The sequence below is a fragment of the Leptodactylus fuscus genome, chromosome 8 (assembly GCF_031893055.1).
Source record: "Leptodactylus fuscus isolate aLepFus1 chromosome 8, aLepFus1.hap2, whole genome shotgun sequence".
Classification (NCBI taxonomy): Eukaryota; Metazoa; Chordata; class Amphibia; order Anura; family Leptodactylidae; genus Leptodactylus; species Leptodactylus fuscus.
Window position 1 is genome coordinate 39,098,395 of NC_134272.1, and position 20,416 is coordinate 39,118,810.

The 20,416-nt window shown below is 38.3% G+C and overlaps 1 protein-coding gene across 2 annotated transcripts in view; it reads right to left on the reverse strand.

Annotated features, from left to right (window-relative positions):
- The window catches only part of COL5A2 (collagen type V alpha 2 chain), a 111,467-nt gene that overhangs the window by 12,296 nt on the left and 78,755 nt on the right, over positions 1–20,416 (reverse strand). The window contains exons 16-38 of one of the 2 annotated variants that reach the window (XM_075285118.1): positions 19,781–19,834; positions 19,537–19,581; positions 17,543–17,596; positions 13,789–13,887; positions 13,343–13,387; positions 13,164–13,262; positions 12,136–12,189; positions 11,874–11,981; positions 11,232–11,285; positions 10,081–10,179; positions 8,004–8,057; positions 6,617–6,715; positions 6,474–6,527; positions 6,323–6,376; positions 6,149–6,202; positions 5,369–5,422; positions 5,244–5,288; positions 5,056–5,154; positions 4,310–4,417; positions 4,153–4,206; positions 1,251–1,304; positions 1,124–1,177; positions 823–876 (exon numbers count right to left, since the gene is read on the reverse strand). In XM_075285118.1, the coding sequence (XP_075141219.1) occupies positions 823–876; positions 1,124–1,177; positions 1,251–1,304; positions 4,153–4,206; positions 4,310–4,417; positions 5,056–5,154; positions 5,244–5,288; positions 5,369–5,422; positions 6,149–6,202; positions 6,323–6,376; positions 6,474–6,527; positions 6,617–6,715; positions 8,004–8,057; positions 10,081–10,179; positions 11,232–11,285; positions 11,874–11,981; positions 12,136–12,189; positions 13,164–13,262; positions 13,343–13,387; positions 13,789–13,887; positions 17,543–17,596; positions 19,537–19,581; positions 19,781–19,834 (1,548 nt within the window). Of the gene's footprint in view, positions 1–822; positions 877–1,123; positions 1,178–1,250; positions 1,305–4,152; positions 4,207–4,309; positions 4,418–5,055; positions 5,155–5,243; positions 5,289–5,368; positions 5,423–6,148; positions 6,203–6,322; positions 6,377–6,473; positions 6,528–6,616; positions 6,716–8,003; positions 8,058–10,080; positions 10,180–11,231; positions 11,286–11,873; positions 11,982–12,135; positions 12,190–13,163; positions 13,263–13,342; positions 13,388–13,788; positions 13,888–17,542; positions 17,597–19,536; positions 19,582–19,776; positions 19,835–20,416 lie in introns of both variants that reach the window. The other variant, XM_075285117.1, reaches the window with a different exon arrangement.

Here is a 20,416-nt window from a genome sequence, read left to right on the forward strand (position 1 = left end):
TGTTTTGCAGAAAAGACCGCGGGATGAAATGCATTGTGTTTTGATTCCCACAAAGTTTTTCACAGAAAGTTGGCAGAGTTTTCCTCAGTGGACGTTCTGCCCCTATTATACCTATTGGAAAATGCCCACATTTATGTAGGTATAATTAACGCTGGGTTCACACTAGCGCCTGAACTCCGTTTTCAGGTTTCCGTCTTCTGCATGCATGCTGAGTCCAGCCGTGAGCGCCGGTGAGCGTTTTATGCTCTCCGCGGCGAAACCGTTTTTTTTAAACCAGACACAGAGTACTGTAAGTGTGACTGTGTCCGGCCAGAGACTTTTCAAGCCCATTCAAATGAATGGGCTTGAAACATGCTAGCAGGTTTCCGTCTCCTGCCCCTGTTTTGCGCAGGAAACGGAAACCTGCAGAACAGAGTACAGGCGCAGATGTGAATGAGCCTTGACATGCTGCGATTTTCAAAAATGCATCTTTTCTGCTGCAGACTTTTTTATGCAATATGTGGATGGAATTAGCAGGTAATGTAAAACATAGGGCACTTAGGTTTTCGCAACGTGGGCCTCGACTAAAACAAGAAAGTTAATTTTGCTACCTCAAACTGCAACATCTCTTTACGTTGGACTTCATATTAGTACTATATAAATAGCATTGTACTACATTTTTTGTTTTATTTTACTTATGAAACTGATAACATGCTGTTTTTTTTTGTTTTTTTTTACTCAATGGCAGCTGTCAACGTTTTCTATTTTAAACTGAAGCATCAAATAAACATTATAGCTTAAAAATATTACAGCATTGAAGACAATAGCATAAAAACTACGTACCGGTGGTCCAGCAAAGCCAACAGGACCTGTGGGTCCATTTTCACCTCGAGAACCCTGAAATAAGAAATATCATACTTAACATAGCACTACTAAGCATCTTTACCTTATGTTTGTGCTTACTATGTAACATCAAAGAATTTGAATAAGAATGTGTGTAAATAGAATTAAGAAATATTAGTCTGATCAAGTGGGGAACAATTTCATATAATAATCACCCGTTAGACAACCAAAAACAATTGACCTTGGGCCATACTAATGCCATTAGCTATCATTAAAAAAGTACTTGGATTATATTACTCACAGGAGTTCCACGTGATCCAACTGGTCCCATTACACCTCTTGGTCCTGGTTCACCCTAGAAAAATATGTAATGTGTCATATCTGCTGTAGAAAACTGATAGCCTGAAATTATGAAATCTTATATTTACCTTTTCACCAGCTGGACCTGCTGAACCAGCTGGGCCAATAGGTCCTGGAAGACCCTAGAAGAAATATTTATAATGAGTGAAATGTAGTATTAAAGAAACTCAAGATATTGTATTTGCGGACACAGTTGTAGCCTAAAAGGCGACAACAATTTAACCCATTTGGTTAGGAGAAATGAAAATGCCATACAGGTTAGAGAAAACTTGACTGTGATTTGGGAATACGCAATACAAATGTTCTTCCATCTGGAGCATTGACAACAGTGCAATTCTATTCCTATTTCAATGAATTGTGATTATAAAATATAGGAAAGCATGGCCCTACCAATATCATGTACAAATACACACAAAGCATAAATGAAAAAAAATCATTGTATGTAAAATCTTACTAAACTGTTATATGTCTTGTTTTTTTACGTCTGATGGGCCCAATACACATCTATAGATCCATTTTTAATATCCTATATTTGGCTACTGGATCTGTTTCACTGACGTTTGGTCAAGAAAAAAAAAATGTGTATGTGTTTTTTAGCGCACAGTTAAAATATAGTACAAACTGATGCAAAACATATGTTGACCGTGGGCATTATTAGAACAAAACATTGCAAAAGCAATAAAGAAAATTGTTTATATGTTAATATATTAGGCTGGATTCACACCAGCGTTCCGTTCCGTTTCTGTCCCTGAATCCACTTAAAAAATGTGAAGCAGGACTTCTCCCCACGTTTTCCACCTTTTACAGGCGGAAACCCAGTGTACCCCATTATAGTCTATGGGGTCTGCGGGTTTCCACGGTTAACCACTTTTTAAGTGGGTTAGCTTTTCATTTTTTGAGTCCCCATGGACCCGACGAACAGAAAGCTGAATGCTAGTATGAACCTAGTGTTACATATAAAATACATGGTGATGCAGGGCTCTACGGCAATGAACATGTTATCTTGTCATATAAAATCATTTGCAAAATGCAGCCTCTAGGATCACCAGCTAGTCATCTTGTGTCTGAAGTCTGGGGAGGAATAGGCCAGGAGACAGTCGGCAGGGGCTATTACCTGGTAACATTTGCTTCTCGCTGTGCAGTTTGTGTTTCTCCATGCTATGCTATGGACTTCTTGCTGCTAATGCTGGACCTGACCTCTCCATTACTTAATGGGTACATAAATGTTATTCTTCCTGGAAATCCCTGTCACCAAAAACCTATTTAAAGTTAACCCAATGTACACCAGATGCTTGAGCAAAATGGGCTCACAGTTTAGTTTGTTCCTGTGAAGGTTTCTGCTGGTTTGTGCCGCATAGTAACAGTTTGTATACTTGTACTGATCTGCTTGACTCCTGTTACAGACTTTGGCTTGCCTATAACTACTGAACCTGTGCTACATGCCCTGACCTTTAGCCTATCTACAACTGTGAAAGGTATCTGCCTGCCCATGTACACGACCTGTCTTAGACTACTCTCTTGCCTGATCCTTTGTGCTATGCACCAGCAACTCTCTGGTCTTTGGGCAGGATCCCATTACAATATCCAGATCCCTGTATGGTTGTTAAAGGGAAATACCTCAAGGCTACTTAGACAGAGCTCTTAGGAGTTGCCCACAATCAGACTGGTTAGTTGGTTCCACAATATGATCCCCATTACAAATATAAGAATGTTTTGAGTCTACCAAAAAGTAAGCCACTCTATGATATCTCTTGTGTATTCATGCGACAACCTCTTTAATTCCAGGTATTTTATATGGGCAGTTTTATAATTCATAGGTTGAAGCGCTCCATAAACTTCTACGGGACTATTGGGATGGTGATTTTCAGCAAACCAATAGAAATTAAAGGACTGCTATAGTATCAGTAAACTGATAATCCTCTACCCTATAGATAATGGAATACAGTGTCATTATTGTCACAATCCCTCTAAAGTGTAAATGTAACACAACCATAATGTGGTTAATAAAGTTGCCCCCCCCCCCCGCTCATGTGACTAAGGGCTCGTTCACATCTGCGTCGTCGGTCCTTATTGCAGGTTTCCGTTTCCTGCATAAAACAGAGCAGGAGACGGAAGCCTGCAGGAGACTTTCTCACCCATTCATTTGAATGGGCGAGAAAGCTGTCCGGCCGTGCGCGGCAGTGAGCGTTTTGCGCTCTCCGCCGCGAAACCGGGTTTTATAATCCGGACACAGAGTCGGACATGCAGTACTCTGTGTCCGGATAAAAAAATCTGGTTTCGCGGCGGAGAGCGCAAAACGCTCACCGCCGCGCACGGCCGGACCCGGTCTGTGGTTTCTGTCTTCTGGCATGCAGAAGACGGAAACCACAGAACGGAGACCCCAGACGCAGGTGTGAACCCAGCGTAACCTATTATTTGCTTGATTATACTTTTCTATGTCAAATGGACTTCTATGTCTCAATATGGATAGTGAGTAGAAACTGACCTTGGGAATGCTGTTCCTTCTACAGAAACTTCTACAGTTTCAAACGTCCTAAAACATATCTTTTAAGGATGTCTTATCCTCCCTATTTTGACACTTTTGCATTAACCCTCCCTTCTACATTATTCCTCATATCCTGTCACCCTGATCTAGCAGTGACCCTGTATCTCAATGCAGATAGCGGCTGGTGACCAGCTAATGCAGCTGTATTTGTGTTATCCAGCAGATGGCTGGAGCATTGCACACACAATTCCTCTTGTGTTTCTCCCACTTCTTCCTATATAGTAAGCTTTCACAAAATAGCCATCAGTTCTACTGATTGAATTGATGATTATTATATTAATCTGTAATGAGTAATTTTGTTAGCGCTATGTCTAAATAAAGTTTAAATATGTTGCGCTTTATATATAAAATGTATTATTATTACTATTATTATGATACTTATGTCCATCCAATAGATGATATAAGATAATAGCACTTGTACTTACTCTTGCACCATCATTACCAGGGGTTCCTTCAGAGCCTTTTTCACCCATACCTCCCTGAATTAAAAAAGAAAAAAAATTGCATTGTATTACATTATATATTACATTATATTGTTACATTATATTTAATTTAAGATGTAAAACATGATTTATGACTTACCCTATCACCTTTTGGACCAGGTGTTCCAGCAATGCCTCTTTCTCCAGGCATACCTTGGAGACCAGGAGGTCCTACATCACCAGGGGTGCCAGTTGGACCAGGACTTCCCTATGGTTATAATCATATATTTAAGAAATGTGAAAAATGAGCAGGAACAGAAAGAAAATATAAAATAGTAGTGAAAATGTGAAGTGCATGTAACAAAAGCTCCATTGCAGAAGAAGATAATGTATACTACTGTATATTAAATGAAGTTTTATTCAAATAAATATGTATGTAAGGTTTTTGGAATGTAGTTCTATGATTTAAAGGGAATCTTTCAGCAGTAAATTGGTTATAAACCTTATCACAGTACCTTCTGAAAGTGTTTTCTACAAATATGTCTCTGCTATTCAGCTTTGGAGTCCCATTTTCATGCAGATTTCCATTGCTTTGCCTGGGAATCTAGAGCTGAGTCCAAAGCCCAGGCAAAGCCCCAAAGCACGTTCCCCCTCATTTTCACATGAAAAATGTCCATTTACATGAATGTGGGGCTCCAAGGCTTAATAACAGTATTATTTGGAAACTGTAGAATCACCTCTACAAGAATCAGTGACTTATAACCAATTTCCTGTTGACAGAATTTTACGTCAATAATACATAAAATGTCATGATACTCAAGTAAAGGATGCAAAAGCTCATCATTACTGAAATAGTTCATGTTTCCCTTCATTTCTCCTGAATCCAGTGAAATAACCCTAACTTACCTTTGGTCCATCGGGTCCATGACCACCTGCCATTCCCTTTTCACCGGGTAGTCCAGAAGCTCCGGGTTCTCCTCTTTCACCAGGATTACCACGTTCTCCCTATAAAAAGAAAACAAAAGCTGTTAGCCACAACAAATAGTATAATTTACCTGCTATATCAAGTATTTACCTATAAATATAATCCTTACCCTTGGACCGAGTGGACCTGCAGCTCCAGAATCTCCTGGTACTCCCTGTGTAAGATATAAAATGTATAAGCATCTCTACAGTTACTTACATCATTGAAATGTGTCATGCACAAGAAATTACTTACTTCATCTCCTGGCTTTCCTGTTTCCCCAGGAGGCCCAGGTGGACCTGGTAAACCCTATAAACAGAGAAATCCTCATTATATAATAATTGATCATATTGCTTTTATGGTTTCTTAAAACTGTGCAAAGATTTGTTAAAGAAGCCGTACAATGTTGTGTAAAGGTAATGATTAAATTAATCTTCATCAGAATCACTGAAAGTTGTTAAGGCATAAACCAGAAGACATAATAATAAAATAGGTGTGTGGGACAGGGGATAGGTCAAATATGGCTTAGTCCACTTAGAATGTTTTTCTTTGGTTTTATAGCGATGCCTCGTCCACGCTAAAAACATATCCTTCTGTGCATTAAACACATCAGTGCTCTTCTTATAGTGTTCAACTGGGGTTCACCCACCCAAACTGACAGCTCTACCGTACCCAAGTGATAATCGCGACACTTATGCACAGTACTTGATAGGCAACCTTACATCACCCACAAGTATTGTGTATGGGTCCTCTTCATTAGAGTAGGTGGGAAGCACTGAACTGCCATTGCAGTACAGGTGAACTCCAAGACAGCTGTTGCAGTTTTGAAGCAGGTAATGACATAGGGAGGATTCATGAATAGAAGAGAGTCTTCATCATCATCAAATAGCCATGGCTTACTATTATTATAATAATGTTATGGGGTGGATGTAAACAACTATGTACAAACTCAGCACTTAGTTTCTTAAAGAATTTATGACAATTAAACTGTGCAGTTTATTATTACATAATTTAGAACGGAATGATGAAATATACCTGAAATCCGGTAGGGCCAGGGGGTCCTTGCTCACCTCTTTCACCAGCAGGGCCCTAAGTAATTATAATAGTTTATAAACAATGTAATTATAGTTTACATTACATTATATTAAGCTTTACTAAATAATAATAATAATAATAATAATAATAATAATATCTATTTTGTTTACTTACTGGTGGGCCTGCAGGACCAGAAGGACCAACTTCACCATCTTTTCCTGGAGCTCCCTGATTAAGATAAATAAGAGTGTAACGTTATTTAAAGATACATTTGGTCATCAAACAATATATGAAATATAATAATGTAACAAAGCAGATAACATACTCTTTGTCCAGGTACACCTGCACTTCCTTGCTCTCCAGGCTTTCCGGGGTCTCCCTGTTAATTATATATAGTTTTGTATAAATTATTCTAAAAGCAAAAGAATAGTAAGGAGTTTGTGTTTTATAGACAGGTATAGCACATACACTGTTGCCTTTTGGTCCAGCGGGCCCCATAGTTCCAGTTTCACCACGTATTCCGATTGGACCAGGTGGACCAGTGCGACCATCTTCTCCAGGAGCTCCCTGCAAGACACAAAAACATAGGCTTAGGGGGAAACATGGTGGCTCAGTGGTTAGCACTGCAGCAATGCTAGAGTCCTGGATTCAACTCTGCCCAGGAACAACATCTGCAAGGAGTTTGTATGTTCTCCCTTTCTACATAAACATACTGATAGGACAAAAAAAAGTACATTGTGATCCCTATATGGGGCTCACAATCTACATTAAAAAAATAATAATAATAATAACATAGAATTAACAATTTAACAAAAACAATGCAGAAGCATGGATGTATTTCTATTAGTATAATTAAAGGTGTTTTCCCATCTCAGCCTTTCAGCCAGGCTGTATGCATTGTCTGCTTCCCACTTCCTGTATTTCTCTCCCTCCCCCTCCCTCCTGCTGAATGGGACACAGAACATTTCTCCAAGTCAGATAATCTGCAGATTCCTGTACAGAACAAACAAAGTGTTATCTGTGTGTTTACATGGAGAGATAACAGACTTGGATTTATCAGATAACTGCAATTATCTGAACATATTGCCCTGCCAACAAGAGCAGTGAGTGAGTGATGTCACTTGTCCTATAGGTCCGTGGTTATAGCAACGCAGTGTATACAATGGGGGGAATAAATTCACATACCAGGCAAAGAAAGCAGAATTTCTAAAGCAATATATTTAGGAAAAGTCTTCAATTTACATAAGTTATCTGTATAGATAGGATCCTTGAGATGGGACAACCCCTTTAAACTGAAAATGAATATTTAATCTACTGAAGATATGTGTGATCTATAAAGCAAATCCCATTTAGGGAAAAATGTAAATATTGATTCAGTATTAGGGGGCATTCACACTGAGGAAGTTGGCACTGATAACGCCACGATAACTCAGAAGAATTATTGCTGAAAAAAAGACTCCCATTGACTTCGATGGGCTCCATCTTCTGCGCGGAACACATTGAAATCAATGGGTTAAAAAGCCTCCCATTGATTTATATGGGTTCCGCACGGAAGACGGAACCCATTGAAGTCAATGAGAGACTTTTTTTCAGCGCTGATTCTGAAAACGAGTTATCGTGGCAGAATCAGCGCCAATTTCCTCCATGTGAATACCCCCTTACAGAATGTTGTTCTATAACATTGTCAAAACTGTACCGATACATATATGACATATACAGTATATTTCATATATAGAGTATACCACAGAATACAAATATTTTAAATCTTGACCAACAAAGCATCATTGTAATTTGATTCATAATAAATAGTTTAAACATAATTTAAAATATACAAACTTTTTTTTTAGATATTTACCAGTGGTCCTGGTTTGCCTTCTGGACCTTGGACTCCGGGATTTCCAGTCAGACCCTGCAATAAAAGTAAAATAAATGATTAATATTCACATTTTGTTCATGTGAAGGGGTGAGCTCTGTATTGAAGTTGAAAAGGATCGCTTTTTCAACTGCCTGATTCTCTTCCTAGTAGTTACTGGATTTTAGATCCTCTTTTTCCTGTCAAGGCAGGGTTTTTGTTGTTTTTTGAGGGAGATTTTAAAGAAATTGTATATTTAGTAGTATAACAAATAGCTAGAGGATAATTTAATGCAGTTTGTGCAAGATACTTTTATGCGAATGAGCATTCTCTGAGTTTACCATTGTGGCCAACTAGTTGTCTACTTCAGATACCCCTTCCATATTCATCTTTCTGGAGTCAGACTAAGAGGGACTCAAGTACTTAATGGTAATAACAGCTCACTGTTGAGTGATCAAAGTGTAAACCTGCTTAAAGATGAAAATCGCACAAACCACTTTCCTAGTGTTAATTTACTGTGGCCTACTCAGCGCCGCACCTCCCATGAGGTGACCTGAAGCGACCGCTTCAGGTGACGCTATGCCAGGGCCCCGGGGAGGGCGGCATTTTTGCTTACCTAAGCCAATCCAGGACAAGCTGTCCTACAGCGCTGCTCCAGCGGCCTCCCCTCATGCTCAGGCAGAGAGCAGGTCCTCTCCGTACCTGCTCTCTGTCTGCTAACACCGCTCTGCCCCTCCCCATTCACTCTGCCCCACCCCCTCTGCTCTGCCCCTTTCCCTCCTCCCAGGGGGGGGGGGGCGGCTTTCTGTCATCCGCCTAGGGCGGCGAAAAAGGCAGGTGCACTCCTGGGCCTACTGGGTAGCAACAGCATGTAATGCAATACTACTCTGTGCCACTAGACAATTAGAATATATTGTGCCCTACAATGTTTAAGCAAATCATATCAATAAAGCTCAACATATTGATGCTAACACTTGTAAATTACGACTAAACAATCTATAAATGCCAAACATTTATTACATTGGCTGATGTTGGCTGATCATTAAAATTAAACATCCTATTAAAATTTTCAGCAAAATGTATTTTTTACACATTGGTGCATCTTAAGCCATACTCCCTTTCTTGTAATCCTTACTTCTCAGCCAATCCTTTTGTCAAATGAGGCTCTAAAAATATGTAAAACACGTTAAAGGGATCCTGACAACAGGAAAATAATTAGCAAACTGATGACAGCACCTTGAAGAACAGCTTTTACAGTTTCCAAAGATGTCTGTTATTTTGCACTGCAGCTCCATTTTCATGAAAATCAATATTTTATTCTTATGCAAATTAACTTAAAGGGGCTTTAGAGGTGCTTCTTCTCCTGCCAGGGCTTCACCCTCCACTCTAGATAACCATACCTAACTGCAAACAAAGGGTGACAAAGTGGAAGATGCCACCCAAGCAATGGAGGGTGACACTGGGTGGCAGTTAGGGTGTGATTATCTAGAGCAGATATTGAAGCCCTGATAGGAGAGGACACAGCCCCTAAAGACCTTTTCAGCTAATTTGCATAAGAATAAAATGCTGATTTTTTTTCATGAAAATGGAGCTGATAAGAAAAGTATCTTTGGAAAGTGTCAAAGAGACTCTACAAGGTACTGTCATACTGATTTTCCTGCTGACAGACTACCTTTTAGTGTGTAGGGTAAGGCATGTCCACCATTTTGTTTGCACAAATTGTGCCAGCATTTTTGAGCATTTTGACTAGAGAATCTCTCCATCTGTCTTAATATAAATGTAAATCAGAACCTACTAAAGCAACTACTATGGGGCCACACGGTGGCTCAGTGGTTAGCACTGCAGCCTTGCAGCGCTGGAGTCCTGGTGTTCAAATCCCGCCAAGGGCAAAAAACCATCTGCAAGGAGTTTGTATGTTCTCCCTGTGTTTGCATGGATTTCCATCCCATATTCCAAAAAAAAAAAAAGACATACTGATAGGGAAAAATGTACATTGTGAGCTCTATGTGGGGCTCACAAACTACATTAAAAATAAATAAATAAAGCAACTACTATATACGTAATGCAGTTTGTTACTTACTCTAGCACCAGGAAGACCAGGTTCTCCAAGACGACCAGGGTCCCCAGTTGCTCCTTTAGGGCCCGAAACTCCTGCTACTCCTCGTTCTCCTTGAGCACCCTGCAAAAGTTTTAGTTAATGTTTTAGTATATAGAAGTAACTTCAATGGAAAAAATATTCACTTTATACAACAAGCTCTTGAACAACACAAAAACATAACAATTCTATTAAATATGTCTAAAGGTAATGGGGGAAAACTTGTAAACACTGATAGTGTTCATAACCCCCACTGTGGGTAGAGGGTGAACCTCATATATGACGAGGCACAGACCTACTCATAAATGAGACACACTCTCTGCCAGTGCATGCACCTGAAGGGAAATTTACATCAGATCATAGCTGGAATAGCTTTTCATCATGATTTATGCCAGATTTGTAGTGCAAATGACAAAAATCTGCTAGAGAAAATGATCCTGCCCCCTGCACACCCTTACCATGGTCTTTTTTAGGAATTTAGAGATTGCAGTGCAAAAAAAGAAACAGATGCTATTTTTCATAGAAAACCCAATATGTGCAAAAAAAATGGCAACTTTTCGTACGTCAAAAACCTAGTGTACAAGGCATAATATAAATATGCCCCTGTATTTTTATGTTATTATTTTCTTGGTATGTAAACAATAATATATAACAGTGTTATAAGGTTATATTATGGATCTACTGTGCAACCAATGTACATCATTATATTTCGGCACAATGGCATACATGTGCTGCATCTTTACACAACTTAGGCGCAGCTTGGTACATCTAGTTTGAGCAAAAAGGTTTCCGACTTGTTCAAAAAAAGGGGGAATGCAATAAATCTGGCAAAATCTCCCAAGATGTGCTATATATATGCCAAAGTTGTGTCATAAAATGATGGCTCAAAGTAAGCAAAATAAAAAGTGATATGAATTTAGATTAGACAATCTGAAGACACACCAGATTTTACATCCAGCATCAGTCACTGTGGTAAAGCTGGAGCTATTTCAGACTTCTTGTCTAAGTACACACTGTGTAACTTTTAGTAAATCTGTGACACAGTCTTTATTTTCATAGGAGGGGCCTTAACGCTCCAGGCATGTTATATCTATGATGACATTAGGTATGGTAATGATAAGAACTGTTATGATTACCTTAGGTCCAGGCAGTCCATCTGATCCAGGAAACCCACGATTACCTGGGGCACCCTAAAGATAAAAATGGTAAATGCTAGTAATAATTATGTAAACCTACAGTATCGTGGAAAGATGCAAAACTAATCTAGCCATGTTGTACTAATCCTGCTAACACCTGCTAAAGAAAAGTACATCTATATATTATATAATCTAATTAAAAGTGCATCTATATACTATATAATCTATATAAAAGTACATCTATATACTATATAATCTATATAAAAGTGCATCTATATACTACATAATATATATAAAAGTACATCTATATACTATATAATCTATATAAAAGTACATGTATAATGGCACTGTAATTTAGATTTGTATTCATTCACAAGCCTTACAATTTACAATAGTTATTCATTCATAGCAAATAACAATATATTATGAGTTTAGTTCACTTACTGCATAGCTTTAAGAGGTGAATAAAGCATGTAATATATTCTCCATTTAGAAATCATTTTCATGTATTTTTTTTCTATATTATTGTATCAGTAAAAAAGTCATATGACTACATAGCCAGCCAATATACTATTAATGTCTGTAATGGGAAACCCTTTTAAGTTTTATCATTAATTCTATTTTGCAGAACAATTATTTTACCCTTTCTCCAACTGGTCCTTGAGGACCTATTGATCCAGGGTCTCCACGAGGGCCTCTTTTACCCTCTTCTCCTTGTGGACCGGTTGCACCTTGTGGACCATGTGGACCCTGTTTTTAAAAAAAAATGTATCTTTAGTTAACTTTAATGAATTATTATTTGATTGTTGCTTGTTAAATAGACACTTTCTTTCCAGTTACCTTCATATACAATTTACACATATAAAATCAGATAATACGTTTTCAAAATTCTGCATATACTTACAGGTTCTCCTTTGGGTCCAGCTTCTCCTTTGAATCCAGGGACACCTGGATCACCCTTTAGGTAACAAAAACAATATTTCAGTGGTTTATTGGACATATATGTGTTTGAATATTGCCTATATGAATACAGCATTACAAATATTTTAGAAATCACCTACAAACAAAACTTTATTCTGCGATACTATAAAAGCTTGGAGGATAGTGCGTAAGGCTGCATAGGGCTGTCATAAACAAGTCCTATCTCTGTATACACACTGCTAAGTGAACACTCTGCATACAGTTCAAGCATACAGTTCCATTTGATCTCTGAGAAAACTTGCAAATGTCAGAGTTGATGGTTCTAACTAGATTCAGATTCAGAACATCCCCTTTTGTGACATCTGCAACATCTCAAGGGCTGTTAAGTGCAACAGATATCATAAACAGTATATAGGCAAAGATCATACTGAAATCCAGCAAAAAGGATCACACAGACCAAGAAAAACAGCTGGACGATAGACACACTTTGTCTCTGGCTAAAGGTATAAGGTCTTACTGAGAAAGCTTAGTGGCCAGTAAGGACCTCCATGAAGGAAGAATAAATAATAAAACAGATCCCAGAATGTGTTTCCAAATCTTGGTGAGCGTACATGGTGTGTCATTTTATAAATATAATATAATATTCTGTACATCTATGTGAGATTTTAAGTACAGGATTTTATATTTATTAATCAAATACAATGTCAAAGAAAGAGCAAAAGAATTTTGGCTTCTTGGACATGTTTTCTACAGTATCAGTGTATCAGAGAAGGAATTTTAATAACAGATATACAAAAATAGTTAATGTCTACAATTATTCTTACACCTACACCTAGAGCTGGGATGATTTTGTCCAACTTTACTATATATCATATAAATATATTTTCAGACTTGTTTCTAATTTAAGATAATTAATCATTAGCATGGCTGGTTCCAAAATTCAAGCAGGCCTGGGTTGTATTTGTCTGTATTATTTAATGAATCTACATTACAATAACATATCATATTTACCACTGAGCCTCTGATACCAGGTACCCCAGTACTTCCTTGAGGTCCAGGAGACCCAGGTGGTCCGATAAGTCCAGGTGGACCTGCAATACCGGGAGCTCCCTGGAAGAAAGAAATTGATGTGCATTATAAAATGTAGATTTGTTTAAAAATGTATTCATTGTGGGTGATAATTCACTTACAGTTGGTCCTTTAGCTCCTCCAGTTCCATCAGTTCCAGGAGTACCCTAAGAACACAAGGTAACATTGAAAAAGAAGTTCATTAATAACATTATCTAAAGATAAACTACATAATAGTGTTTCATTGTTACTATCATTTATATATTCTTACATAAGAGCTTTAAAAAAAAAAAAACTATTGTCAAAGGAGATGCAAAGATATTTGGTTGTATGCTTATATATTTGTAAGTGTGAAATTAAGATTTTTTGATTCTTAAAAGCATATTGCTTTCAAAAACTGCACCGAAACCGAATGGACCCTCAACAATCTCTATGTAACAGCAGGGACTGTATATAAAAAGAAATCCATTGACGAAAGTAAGGAAGCAAAATTTAATTTGCAGTGATTTCTTCCTTGCAATACATTTCTGATATCCTTATAATTGGATTCATATATAAACAAACATACCGGAAGACCTTGTGATCCAGCAGGACCTTGGGAACCAGTTTCACCTCTTGGACCTTGAGGTCCTTCAGGACCACGTGCACCTGTTGGGCCAGCTTCACCCTTGTTGGAAGAAAGATGGAGCAATTTAGAAAAATGATCAATAATTTCAGAATTCCGAATTTGGTTTCATGGTTATGTACTGATGTACTGTACTCATAGTTATAAAAATCCCTTTTTGTTATGTTATAGCATTAACAGAATGAAGGTCATCCTTACAAATCAAGAACATAAATTACTATAAATGATCAATTTAACACATATCTATCAATGCATCTGTGGAAAATACTTTAAACCAATTTGACCAGAAATTACAGCCATTGGCCACACATGTCAGCGGTGTACAGACTGGAGGTAGCTTGCTACTTGGCTAGTCTTAATACACATTTATAAAAAAAAAAATTGCGTGCTCACTCCTGTAGATAAGTGTAAATTAATCTACATCATGAAACATTCTAATTCATTTGTTGCAAATAATATTTCCCTCAACAAACATTGAACATAATATACATGATCAAGCCCCACAAAATCATACAAAAAGTAACCCACAGAGGCGACTTCTAGAGAAAATACTGTCTTGCAGAAATGACTTACTGTAGCAAAATCAGCTCAGCCATATAGAACAGTATTGTAAACCCATTGGTTTAGTCATAACACAGTCTAATATATAGCTATATTGCCATTGAATGTTGAAGTGATGACATATTGAAAGCTAGAATCACAAGCAGAACAATTTTCCTATTAAATAATTGAAAACCTTTATGTGAGGCAACATAAAAATGGGATGTCATATGAGTAATATGCCCAAGTGGCAATTATTAATGACTATAGTATAGCAAAAAATGAAAATAAGACAAAATCTCAAATTGTGGTACAGAGAACTAAATTAGGTGTTTAAAATTGTGGTTAGAAACGTTAGATCCGAGGGACATTTTTATCAATAGGATTTCTTCATCTGAACAGAAGGAAACACATTGTCATAGTCATAGTTCATCTGAGTTCAGAGACGTAACTTGAAGCTTCTGGGTCTCAAAGCAAATCATGTAATGGGACCCCCACTTACTATGTACTATCTATAATACCAGTGTATTCTTATGTTGTAGAGATGACTTTGGGTCTCCTATGACTCCAGGGCTCAGTAGCAATTACTACCTCTGCTCCCTGTCTGACTGCCTAAATTATGTAGCTTTGTGCAAGGGTAAAGCAGGGGAGCGAGTAAGACATAATGGGGTACTGTACTATACTATTTGGGGACATAGGGCGATATAATATGGAGGAATAAAGGTGCACTCTATTTTATAGGGACATAAGAGACCATTATATGGGAGAATAAATGAGCACTGAACTGTATGGAGACATAAGGAGCTATTATATGGGGATATAATCCCCACAGCAAAACTCGCAGTATTTTACAGTAGCTGTCAATTGGATGTAATTCTGGCTAATCCCATCAACACATTGTAGAAAAATAGCGGACATGCTGCGATTTCAAAAACCATTGTGTTTTTGTATATTGCAGCTTGTCAATTATACCTATGGAAATGGTGGCCTTTTCCCTATAGGTTTAATTAAAGCAGAAAGTCAAGAGAGGAAAAAACGTGGTGTGTTTCTGCCTCTGTTTTTCCTGCAGCATTTTTGGCTGTGGCTCGCTTGCGTGGTGCCTTAGCGGCAAGGGGCGTTGAAGGACTTTTCAAGTTATGAAATATCCTTAGGGTGGATCATTAATTTAATATTTGCGGGAGTCCAATGCGATGTCTCGTTCATCGGTCGCATGGTCTGATCACACATCAATCCCATTCAAGTGAATGGAATGAGTTGTGATATCAAATGGCACTGTGCATAGTTAGTACTGAAGAGGCTGCAGTGCTCACGCAAATGCTGCAACCTCTTCAAGCAGCTGATCAGCCAGGGCCCTAGTCATCATTAATAATGCTGGAAAACCTCTCTAATTAATTTTCTCTTCACTTGTCAGATTTGAAAGGTGACAAGAAAACTAAGCGTGACATCCCAGATGATAAAGTTTAGACCAAATTTATCAATATATGTACTATAAAGAAAAACTGCACATAGCAAGCACTGCTGCTTCATTTCAATGTATGAAAGCTCCAGTACGACAGCTGTCTGTAATATAGTGACCGTCTAGTGCACCTTATTGCATACAAAAAGAAAAGACTTCTGTCTCTTTATACAAGAGCATAACTTGTATACTCTAAAGCCAGGTTCACACAGGGTTTTTTGGGACAGATTTGATGCGGAATCCGCATCAGGACCCAGCTCAAAAAACCACCTCCCATTTAAATCAATGGGAACCGGTCATTTCCTGAAGAAGCGAGCTACCCTTTCTTCAGGCAGTTTCAGCCGTGGACATCCGCCTCGCGACACCTCCCTCCCGACTAGGCCCATTGATTTGTGCCTAATCCGGAGCAGAATGCCGCAATTGGCTGCTGGTGCACTGCACTGGGATCTAGTCATGGCTAGCCATTTTTTGGACAGGAATCCGAGGCGGCCTCCGCGTCAAATTCTGGTCCAAAAAAATCACGTGTGAACTTACCCTAAGAGTCATGAACCATTTTAAAGAATATGGTACATCCATAAAAAGTGAAGAGCTTAAACAATTCTCGAAGTTTTTGTACCAAAGGTAAAGAAAAATGCAGTTTGGTACCAAGTACTTTATGAAAGTGACAGTTCAGCAGTTGGCACCATAACATTTAGTACAATAAAGCTAATAATGTGTCAGGTAAGTAGATTACCCATTGTATATGGTTTTTACACATTATCACACAGTGTACACATTGGAATATCATGTCTTTTTTCTACTTTACTAATGTAAATATATAATGTAAATACAGTTTATATCTAGTTTAGATACAGACTAGTTCACATTGTAAAACGATCAGTTTTGGTAAAAATTATGTTCATTTTAGTCATTTCCTTAAAATTTGTTTAAAACAGGCCACAGAGACCTCTTTCCATTAAACACGTAGAAGCCTCCTTCGGGTATTTCACTGTGTTCCCAATCACGGTGCCAAATAAATTTTAGTCCAGTTTTGTTTAAGGCTTTGGGGAATTTTGTAAAGCCAAGGATCCATGAGAAACTAACCGATTACACACTGTTAAAAGGAATGAAAACATGTATTGTATGAAAAGGTCTGTGGTTTATTATCTTGTGGCAAATAAAGAAGTGGAATTTGCCAATTGTAACATTTTCAGCTGCAGCTGTCTCCATCCTTGTGACTAAGTAGCACCTGCAGATAGAAAATAATTGCATACCCATACACCAATAGTGACCACAAGCCTAGGGGCAAAATTCTCAACAATACCTTCCTTAACATAAGTAAATATGTCATGTAGTAATAAAGTAGCAAGTCATAAACTTTTCATTGAATATAACAGACTTCATTGAACATAATAGACTATCCAAACTGAAAGTTACTGCTGATGCAACTGATCTTCTGACCTGTCACTGACCAGGAAACAGGAAGACCAGAAAGAACAGCAGAAATCTAGAAAGCATTGGAATGGGTATCTAAGACCTGGATATCACCTTTTTTGGTTTACTTATGGGTTTTTGTTTTTTTTTTTTTGGGGGGGGATTGCTTTTTTTTTTTAAAAAAAAAAAGGTTGGATGGACAATCACACATAAACAATCTTAAAAAGATTTACATTTACTTAATTATTAGCAAGAACCACAAAAATAAGTTCTAAAAATACTCCTCACCTTCATACCAGGGATACCAGGAAATCCAGGAGCACCACTTAAGCCTATTGGACCCTATTGAATTAAAAAAGGCAATTATTTATAATAAAACTAAAAAAGTTACTATTTTACTTAAAGAAATAATCAAAATGTACTATGAAGTACACATGCCAGTTTTTTTTTCAATCTGAACTTTGATCTGGCCATAAAACAGACTGAGGCTAAGGCTAAACACAGCAAAATGCTGCTAAAAACACTGAGGAAAAAATACTATGTAAACGCAATACTTTACGCAGCATTTTTCCTTTTGCAGCTTTTTGTTGTTCCCTTATTAGGGTCCATTCACACTGAGTTTTTTGGTGAGGATTTTGGCGCTGAATCCGGGTCAGAATCCATGTGGAAAAAACACCTCCTCATAGAATTCATAGAATTCTATGGGTTCTGCTAGCTTTTTTTTCCGCCAGCGGATTTTTAACGCTAGTAGAAAAAAAGCTTCATGCAGGTGGATTCCACCTGCAAAAATCATCACAGTCAAAGGGAGGCGGAAAATCCACGTGGAATTGGCAAATTTCCTAATTCCTGAAGTGGATTTCTTCCTCACCAAATTCCTTGCCAAAAAAACTGTGATTTCCAAAAACGGTGCGCCTTAAGAGATTGCAGCATGTCAATTATGCCTACAGAAATGCCAGAGGTTTGCCTATAGGTACAATTAGAGCAGAAAGCAAACCTCTGCGAAATTTCTGTGAAAAGCACTGCAGATAAAACCACAATGCGTTTCTGCCATGTTTTTTCTCGCAGAGCTTTTTTGTTGTAGGACGCTACATGGGGCCTTAGCCTTTAACTAAGAAGAGGGCAGCATTATATTACAAAGAAAACACAACTAATAAATGAGGTCATCAGAAGTAGCCAAAAAGATTAAATCAGGGATACTAAATTTGGAAAAATATGACTTAAAGGTGGCATACTACATTTATAAATGTGCCAAATCAATGCAGAGATTTCTCTAATGATCTATTAATACTCAGGGGACATTCATCTAGAGCAGGGGTGCCCAATACGTCGATCGCGATCTACCGGTCGATCGCAATGGACGTATGGGTCAATCGCGGGATGCAGCCAGGGAACCCCAGTGTCTGCTTGTTCACAGTGCAGGCTGAGAGTCGACTCTCAGCCTGCGCTGTGAACAAGCACTCCGGACACTTGCAGCAGCAGCTCCAGGGGATGATGCGCTCCCCGATCTTAGGGATGGAGGGAGCCGGGGTGCTGCTTGTTCACAGCGCAGGCTGAGAGTCATCTCCAGACACTGGCAGGCGGGGCTGTCGCAGCTCCAGCCTGCCAGTGTCCAGAGATAACTCTCAGTCTGCGCTGTGAACAAGCAGACAGCGGGGATCCCTGGGGGGCCACAGAACGCCGCTGCTCTCACGCTCCGCCTGACCCTGCCCACATGCCTGGCCCCACCCACATACATGCCCCACCCCATCCACAGGCCCGCCCCGGCCCGACCCACAGGACCACCCTGGCCCCGCCCACAAGAAGTGGGTAGTAGATCTTTGGACTTGGTCATGTTATAAAGTAGCTCACATGCTGAAAAAGTGTGAGCACCCCTGATCGAGAGGAAAGAAGTGATCTATACCAACATAAAGGGTGTTCTTTACTTTAAGAGCAGTGAGTGGATCCGATTCTCTGCCAAAGAAATAAGTTCAAGAGGCCTACATAGTTTTCTTGTAAGAAATATAGCAAGTTCATGTATTAGATCATTGGGGATAGCACTTTTTTTTTACTGGAGAGCCACATGCAGTTTCCAAGTGCAGTTATGCGCAGTACATTTCTACTATGCCAGTAAACCAGATGTTTTCAGTTTAATGCTGTTACTTTAAATCATTACAGGTTAATACTGCAATGAAAAAATACATGCAGTTCTTACTAAAAAGTGCACAAAAAGAATACATTCAAGAAAAGTATAGAAAAGCTAATGAAAATGGTTTCGTCTGTTGGACAATCTTATGGTAACTTACTACTGCTCCAGCTGGCCCCACAAGTCCATTGGCACCTCTTGCTCCCTGTAAACAGTGCACAAAAGAGTTGTGTTAGAGAGCAACATGGAGACATTTCTAATTATTTATTAAGACTCCATCAATCAACGTCACAAATGCAATTTTCTGTAAAACCTTATTATGTTTAAGGTTTCATGTTGCTTTATAGTATATGTATTATATTAACTAGTACTTTATATGATCATGAATATTCATTGATACTTACAGGTGTACCTTGAGGTCCAATACGTCCTCTTTCTCCAGGCATTCCTCTTGGTCCCTTTAAAATTAATAATTATGAACAACTTTTAATAAATGAATAACTTATCCTTTTCCTTATGACCTTACAATCCAAATGCATGCAAAGATAGCAATAGAAGCATTGGTGAAGTATATATTTGTGCAGTCTTGGTTAGTGACAACATGACAGGATCACTACTTCAGGATCTGGGGAGTTCTACAGTATGTATACCATAATATATCTATTCCTTTTATGTTTACTACAGATTCACAATAAAAATACATTTTTGTTTCCCATTCAGATTTTAGCTTTGCTAAGGATTTTCATGAACTAGGAAAATTATAAATTTGGAATTTTTCTTACATTCCCTTCTTCTTACATCCCCTTCTTATATTACATTCAACAGTAACCACAAGATCTAAATGGTTCTAAAGGGAGGGGGCACCATCTAATAGTTATCATTACCCCTACAAATGCAATTGCAACTCATTAAACACCTCACCCCTAAAAAAAACAAGCCCTCAAACAATTATATTGACAGAATAATAAAAAAAAGTTATGATAAAAAAAATGGCTTGGTCATCAAGGTCTAAAACAGACAATAAAGGGTTGATAAATTCC